The 8,798-nt window shown below is 34.5% G+C and overlaps 1 protein-coding gene across 1 annotated transcript; it reads right to left on the bottom strand.

Annotated features, from left to right (window-relative positions):
• Positions 1 to 276: 276 nt before the first annotated feature.
• On the bottom strand, positions 277 to 2,087 carry LOC120163250. The gene is made up of 4 exons (XM_039173225.1): positions 1,763 to 2,087; positions 1,207 to 1,641; positions 918 to 1,147; positions 277 to 732 (listed from the first exon to the last, which is right to left on the bottom strand). The coding sequence occupies exons 1-4, from the start codon at positions 2,085 to 2,087 to the stop codon at positions 277 to 279; spliced, it is 1,446 nt and encodes a 481-aa protein (XP_039029156.1).
• Between the last annotated feature and the right edge of the window lie 6,711 nt (positions 2,088 to 8,798).

Below are 8,798 nucleotides of genomic sequence, written 5' to 3'. Positions count from 1 at the left end.
TATCTAGTATTGAGAGAAAGCTAGAATGCTAGAATGCTTTTGGATGGTTTTGAAGTTAAATAGGTTAAGATATTTATAGTTAAAGCTTAAGGACTAATCTTATAAATATCCTAAAATACAATGACTAATTTATGATTATACCATTTAACAAATTTCAACAATTGTGTACTGCCTTTTGATCATTGCACCGAATTGTGCATTAATGCACCAATTTCGGTGCTGACTTTTAACAATAGTTAATCAAATTCTTGGTCCAGAACTCTCGTGGCAACCTTATCACGAAGAAAACCAAACGACTAATTCTTCAAGAAGGGGCATCCCAAGATACATACCCGGATCATCAACAGCCGAAACACCAACTAGAGAACAAAGGTGTGACTGACGTTCAGGTGTAGCTGGTGAGAAATAAATACTCGACTTGGTGAAATTAACTTTTTGCCCAGAAAGTTGCTCATTCAAAGCCAGAATATCACGAATCCGGGTGAATTCAGCATCGGAATTGCGTAAAAACAACAGACAATCTTCCGCGTAGAAGGGGTGTGTAATACGTGGACCGTTTTGACAAACCCGTAGACCAAGAATACGATTATGAGCTTGTTCCCAATGCAACAAAGACGAGAGTCCCTGAGCACACAACACAGAGAAATGGGGACAGCGGGTTGCCTTGGCGTAAACAACAAGTCGGAGTGAAACAATCTGTAAGAAACCCATTAATCCGCACCTGATACGATACTAACACATGACATTATCAATGTAACCCATTGTTCCACAAATCCCAAACGAAGTAACATGGACTGTAGGACAGATCATTCTACCTTGTAATACGCTTTCTCCGTATCAAGTTTAAGTGCAGCACCAAGGGATGCACCACTATTATCATGTTTTAAAAAATAAAACAACTAGTGTGCAATGAGTACGTTATCCGTAAATAAGCGACCAGGAATAAATGCATTTTGATTATCATCAATACAATCCGTTAGAAGTGGGCGTAATCGATTAACAAGAACTTTGGCAACAATTTTATAAATAACAGTACAAAGAGCAATCGGACTAACTTGCGATATTCGCCCTTGTTCATTAACTTTAGGAATGAGCACCAACACAGTGCGATTTACATCGTCCATAGAATGACGACCATTAAGCAGATCTAAAAAAAAAAAGGTTAAGAACTTCATCACCAATTAACCGCCAGAAGGACCGAAAAACTTCCCGGTAAACCAACACTCGGTGCCTTTTGAGGATGAATCTGAAGGAAGGCCGAATAAATCTCCTCCTCAGTGAATTCCTGAAGAAGTCTATTATTCATCTCTTCAGTAACCATTGGAGTAACAGTGGAGAGAATGATAGCCGATGAAAGAGGATTAGATAACAAATAAAGAGTCGAAAAATAACTCGCATCCTTTTTATGAATGTCTGAGATATCATCAATCCAGATACCAGAATGAGAATAAAGTTCCTTAACATGATTGTGTTTGCACCGGTTTGAGGAACGAGCATGGAAATATGAAGTATTACGGTCACCTTGAGCCAACCAAATTATCCTGGAACGTTGACGCCAATAAGCTTCCGTGGAATTTAATTTTTGATGAAGTTCACGGTTGAGAGCAGCAAACTGGTTCAAAATTATCATCTGACATTGGTCTGCAAAGTATCCGCTTAAGCTGTTCTCGAAGATTAACAATTCAACCCTTAGTTTCAGCAAACTTCATTCGCTGTCAGCCTCTTAGCTCACTACCCACGCCATCAATTTTCTCCAACAAACCTGCACCTGATTGATTCCAGGTAACACAAACTTTAGCCACACACATCGGATCATGTTTCCAACAATCATCAAATTTAAAATAACTAGGGAGTTGATGAATATCTGCAGAAGGCAATGGCGATGAATTAAGTAAGAGATAGCAATGGTCCGAGGCAGCAGTGAATTCGCTTGTAGCCTCTACATGCGGGAACAAATTACGCCAGTCAAGATTGGCTACGAACTGATCTAATCTCTCACAGATTTGGGCAGTCGTCGATGATCCCTTATGCCAAGTAAACCAGCCAAGAGTAGGATGAAGGTCCCAACGATCATTGCGACTGATCATATCTCGGAACTACTACATATCAGCTAGAATGAGGACGTAGACGATCCAGCAACGCCCATGTATCCCGATGTCTCCGACGATCACTACAACCATGCAGACCAGTAAATCGGAATGATGCAAACGAACCAGCAACCGCTACATCAACATGAAGATTCGAATATGGAAGCGGTTGAACAGAAATTATCGACCGCCAAAGCAAAATCAAACCCGTGTAAGAAGAACTACTAGAAACATATAAACAACCCTCCATGGCCAACCGACGCTTCAGAACTTCAACACGTGGCCGCTGAAGCCGAGTTTCACAGAGGAATACTACATTTGGGTCCTTTAGAGCAAGTAGTTGCTCTAGAGTCCGAACTGTACGTGGGTTCCCAAGCCCACAACAGTTCCAGCTTAATATTTTCATAATTATCGGCCAGTCTCTGCTGAAATAGAGGAATTAGTAAAAACATCTGTGCCTTAAACCGAGCGGGTTAAATCAGGCCTTCGAACTCGTGGTCGCTTCACCGTGTAACATCATCCCAGAAGAGGTGGAAGATGAAATTCTTTTAAAAAGTACGAACCCCTTTTGACCATGGACCAGTAACCCGCCCTCCCGGTGCCACTATGACGGTAGCACTCGATGTGCAGCCCCAGAGAAACTGTCAACATCGTCATCTTTCATTGTAGGAGGACTCTCCACGGCAAGCAGAAGAGCGATGATAGATGTGGGCGCTGTGGTAGGTCTGTAACGAATACATTCTCTATACGAATTAGAGATATCACATCAATTGTATAAAATATTTACTATTTGAAAATCTTATAAAATTTTATTTGTTTTAAAATAAAACAACTTAATTGTTATCGTTATAATTATTTTATTGTATAAAACCAAAATAAAATACTTTAACTCAAGTCAAGTCCGATTTCCATACATTTTATGTTCGTATATATGTCAGCTAGAAAATTAAAATATAGTAGGATGTCATTATTGTTACTTGTTAAAAATTCTTTGACGATTGATGACAAGCTCAGCTCTTTACTCTTCTCGCTTTCTTTTACCTACGCATGAAAATCATCACACGTTAAGTATACTCTTAGTGAGACAATCAATAGAAATATTTAAGGCAATGCAACACAGAAATGTAAACAAAAATAATATTCAATGCATGATGATCACTTTACATGTATTCCAACCATGCTACTATATATTAAAATGATGTAAACCAGATATAAAATTTATTACCAATATACTTGCCATGTAGTTCATAAGCTCATAAGCTTATTCACCTGTTTATCATTTATTAACTCATATACCATAGCCCAAATATAAACATATGAGGTGTAACACCCTCAACTCACAACCCATATCCGACCCGGATACGAGTCCAGGATGTCACATTGACTATACAAAACAATATTCTTAAAAAAATGATAAAACATTTGGGCTTATATTATCAAATACAATAATATACATATGTTAATACAAGTTTATCAAAATACTCAGAGCATACACAACTTGACCCTTTGATTACATGCCAACATTCATTTACATAACAAAAGGACCTACTGATTAAGTCACCTCTGATCTGATAGTTGCAGGAGTAGTGTTGCCCATCTGCTTAACTTGTATCGTCTACTTTCTTGGAACCTACGTGTGAAACACTCACACGCTAAGTCATCGACATAGTGAGGCAATATAATAATAATAACAACAAAGAAATGTAATAAAAATGCCATAATAAGATGGAATGAGATGAAATCGTATACTTAACAATGCAGTTTATATCACCATGTTCCTTACCTATAAGCATATTACATTAACATTCATGAATTCGTATTAATAAGTTTATTGGCCCATAATACCATACTGAGAACCTAAGGTATGTGAGTATTGTAACATCCACAATACAGGGTTAGTGACCAAATTGTAAAGTTTCAGAATTTGGTGACTAAAGTAGAAGAATGAAATAGTTCAATGATTATTGGATATATATGATGAAGGTTATTTAGTAATTATTAAAGGAAATAAAGGGCAAAAGGGTCACTTGACCAAGAAATGAATTAAAAAAATGGGATTGGTAAGGATAAATACACGTGGAAAGGGAGAGAATTCTCCAGAGTTCTCTTCTCCTTTATTCTTCTTCTTCACGTGGAAGCCAAGAGCAAAGGTAAGTTTGATTTAGCTGTTGATTTCATGAAAGTTTTAAGTTGGATTTGAGTCTTTGGGGGTTATATAAGCTTAAGGAAAGCTTATATAAGTTTAAAACACCAAAGAGAGAGAATTAAAAAGGAATTTCTATTAAGGGTTTATAAATGAACTTTTATTATAAAAAGGTTTTTAAAGTTCCAAGGATGAATTTGACTTGTCAAGGGTTTAATTAAGAAGTTAGAAGCAATATAATTGATTTTGGAACATGTTGAAAATTTAGTGTAATTCTTTAATTACATATGGAGAATAGGATTTTGATGTTAAAGAGGTGATTAATGAATAGAAATGAGTTTGAATATGTGTATGTGAGTTGAGAACATGAGAGGGGATAAAAGATGAAGTATTTGAGTTGATTTGAGTAGATTTTCGGGATTAAAATTGAATTTTGAGCTATGTGCATCGATGCACATTCAAGGTGCACCGATGCATCAAGGGTAAACCTCTCGAAATTGTTCAGTGTGTATCGATGCACAGGAAATGCATCGATGCACCCATTAAAATGGAAACATCGAATGGGATTGGTGCATCGATACATCCCCTAAAATACAAACATCGAATGGGATTTGTGCACCGATGCATAGATAGTGCATCGATGCACCCGACTAGGGATGCATCGATACATGGGGTAGTGCATCAATGCATGCCTCTATTAAAAGTTGAAAATAGCTTTCTTTTTATCCTTTGGAGTGATAGTTTAGAATATATCAATTGGATATTGATATGTATCAATGTATGATTATGTAGATATCGAACATGAACAAGTTCCGGAACGATTATCAAGTTAAGATTCGATCGAAAGAAAAGAAATCATAAAAGTGAATCGAACTTAGTGAGGCCAAGGTGAGTGCATCTTATTTTATAGAATGATATGGAAATTGGACTTGTGATAAGTCTATCTCCAATAGTTAAAGTGCATGAAGTCTTGATTATAGGTATGTAAATGACATGAAATATATGTATGTTTGATTTTATGAATGTATATGTTTTGTATGTGCTATGTGAACATATGGTTATGTGCTATACTTGATGTATGAGAATCATATGAGAATAAGAGATGACAATGAGTTACATGCCATATGAACACAAGAGAAGTGTTATAAGCTAAGTGACATATGATTATGAAATCATATGAAAAGTGAAATGTACATATGAATATGTGAAGTGGTATGAATATAATGCCCATGTTATATGATATGAGAGCTATAGGTATAGTTGGCATGCCAAGAGTCGAGGGTCTACGCGGTCCTTCTGGACATACAGTAATCCTTCGGGATATTTCATAGTGGTTCTTCGGGACAAATCTCATAGCCCCTAGTGGAACCCCATACGAGCTGTGGTGACAACATAGTGCACAACCTCAATAGACTCACATATCTACAGTTCTCACAGGTACACATGGGCTAATAAGAGATAACATTGAATGTAATGTATGTGATGTATATATGTGTTTTGTGATATGAATTATATGATATATGTGTGTTAGTGATTATTGTATATGCTATAAGATATATGATATGAACTTAATTGATCATATAAACAAGATAATAGAAATATGAAAGGTGATAATATGATAGTGATAGGAAAGAAGATAATTATATGTATGCGTGGATTATATATATAGATGAATATATGAAGGTGCATAGTAGGAATTATTATATGTATATGTGGGTGTGATGCTTGTATGTGATATGTTAGTAGAAATTGTTCAAGCATGATTACGAGTTAGAGTTTTATTATATGTTTTATGTCTCACTAAGTCAACGACTTAGCGTGTGATTGTTTCACACGTAGGTTACAGAAGTGAGAAGAGTAAAGAGCTAAGAGGAGCAAGACAGGTCAGTATTTTCCTTACAAAGTTTCAGATCAGAAAATAGATGATTTAAATGTGTTTGGTTAATCTGAATATAGTTTATATGTACTAATTGAGTGAGTTGTATAGGCTCTGATCGATTTTTGGTTATTTTGGTCAATTTATGTAAATAAACAACTTTTATTTTAATGAAAGTTTTGAATTTTCTTTGAATTTTATCAAGAGTCAAAGTTTGAAAAGTCAATGTGACACCTCAGACTCGTATTCAGGTCGGATATGGGTTGAGGGTGTTACATTTAATGGTATCAGAGCTAAGGTTTAGCCGATTCTAGGCTTAAACTGAAGTCAAATGAGGTTTAAAAATGTGTACATGCCAACTAAAAGTGAAAATTTCTGATCTTATAGTGTAAGGAGTATGTTGTCTTGCTAATAGAATAAGATTTGTAGGATATAGTAGAAATTTATTATAGAAATTATCTAAGTGAATCGATAGTTGACAAATCTGATGGAGATAGTAATTCACCTGCCCTTTCCAGGCAGGATGAAGAGCAGAAACCTCAGAAAGTGTCTTATAAGATTAAAGGTTGATTTCAGAAAGTTGAAATCATATCTGAATAATGTAGAAAGTTTTTCACAGTTTTGAATCGGAAAAGTGATATGAAGTAGTTTTATTATTTCATGGATAAGATAGAATATGGTGAACAAGTGGCACCATAAGAGCGTTAAAAGATCAAATGATGCAGTGAGAATTGGTAGAAGAGTTCAAGAATAAGTGTATCAGTGACAAGCGTATAAAATGTATAAAGTCAGAGCTTATGAGTTCGAAACGAAGGGATAACATTGTGTATAAGCAAGAGTGTTTACATGATAAGGGTTTGTAGTTAAGACGAAAAGAGTTAGCGTTGGCTAACCAGAGTACGTGATAAAAATGTACTGGAATTATAAGATTATAAGTATTGTCAGGATATGATAACCAAATATGAAATGGATTTGGATACAATTATATATTTGGAACATGATAATGTGGTATAGTAAAGGAAATAAGGATTTGTATATTTGAGTAAAGTCAAGGATTGATAAGAAGAGTTTGAGAATGTGTATATCGATGATCAGCTTATAAGATAAAGGAAGTCAGAATGTTGAGTTTGAACAACAGAAATTTCAGGATGTATGAGAATAGAGGTGAAATTGATAAGTTGAGTAAGCGAATTTTGAGATAATTTCGATTGGAAAGGATGTATATGATTGGTAGAATAGGGCTTGTGCCCTAGATTGAACAGAAGTTATTATCTAGCTGTCAGAGTAAAGGTGCTAGAGTTATAAGATTGGAGGAAAAGATAAGTTAAGTTAATCAAATATGGTATGAATCTGGATGTGGTTATGTATTTTGATCATACATATATGATGTAGGCAAAGAGATAAGCATTGGTATTTTTAAAAAGTGGCTTTAAAGAAGAAAATACATATACAAGAGATGATAAAGAATAAAGTTATGTATAAGAATAAATTTTTGTATAAGAAATAGGGATATCAAAGTTATGAGGATGCAATGAAGATTGTTACACAGAGATGAGTATAACTGATAAGAAAAGAGTATGTGAACATGAAAGGAAAATATGATTTATGTATAAGGAATAAATAAAGGAAGAATGTAATAAAGAAATGAAAGGGATTGAGTTAAAGGATTAGATACGATAAAGGTTATATGGAATGTAGATGAAATTTTGATATAGAAGTAAGAAAGTGTGCAAGGTGATGTGAATAGATTCTTTAAAAGTGTATGTTGAATCATATTTAATAAGGTCGTGTTTTTGGTTAAATGATGATGGAAAACGAATTTGGTTATTATTATAAGGTAGTTAGAGATGGATTTAGGTTGTTGATTGATAAAAATGGATTGAAGTTACTGGTTGTTGTTTAAATGATAAGTGACATGATATGAATACATATAAAGGAAAAAGGTAATTGAAAAGCTAAAGGATTGAAAAGTAAGTTTCTGATGATGACAAGAAAGATTAATTAAATGAAGCAACATGATAACTTTGGAAGATGTGTTTCTATCAAGATGTCCAGTGAAAATTCGAGGACGAATTTTCTTAAAAAGGAGGGGAGATTTGTAACATCCGCAATACCGGGTTAGTGACCAAATTGTAAAGTTTCAGAATTTGGTGACTAAAGTAGAAGAATGAAATAGTTCAATGATTATTGGATATATATGATGAATAAAGGGCAAAAGGGTCAATTGACCAAGAAATGAATTAAAAAAATGGGATTGGTAAGGATAAATACACGTGGAAAGGGAGAGAATTCTCCAGAGTTCTCTTCTCCTTTATTCTTCTTCTTCACGTGGAAGCCAAGAGCAAAGGTAAGTTTGATTTAGCTGTTGATTTCATGAAAGTTTTAAGTTGGATTTGAGTCTTTGGGGGTTATATAAGCTTAAGGAAAGCTTATATAAGTTTAAAACACCAAAGAGAGAGAATTAAAAAAGAATTTCTATTAAGGGTTTATAAATGAACTTTTATTATAAAAAGGTTTTTGAAGTTCCAAGGATGAATTTGACTTGTCAAGGGTTTAATTAAGAAGTTAGAACCAATATAATTGATTTTGGAACATGTTAAAAATTTAGTGTAATTCTTTAATTACATATGGAGAATAGATTTTGATGTTAAAGAGGTGATTAATGAATAGAAATGAGTTTGAATATGTGTAT

Source organism: Hibiscus syriacus, unplaced genomic scaffold (genome assembly GCF_006381635.1).
Source record: "Hibiscus syriacus cultivar Baekdansim isolate YM2019G1 unplaced genomic scaffold, ASM638163v2 tig00111433_pilon, whole genome shotgun sequence".
NCBI lineage: Eukaryota > Viridiplantae > Streptophyta > Magnoliopsida > Malvales > Malvaceae > Hibiscus > Hibiscus syriacus.
This window is presented reverse-complemented; position numbering and strand designations above follow the sequence as displayed.

Coding starts and splice junctions, on each gene's coding strand:
- LOC120163250 (XM_039173225.1), bottom strand. CDS start 2,087: ATGATCAGTCGCAATGATCGTTGGGACCTTCATCCTACTCTTGGCTGG. Junction 1,642..1,762: donor CTGGAATCAATCAGGTGCAG/GTTTGTTGGAGA, acceptor GATACTTTGCAG/ACCAATGTCAGATGATAATT. Junction 733..917: donor GTCGCTTATTTACGGATAAC/GTACTCATTGCA, acceptor GTCATGTGTTAG/TATCGTATCAGGTGCGGATT.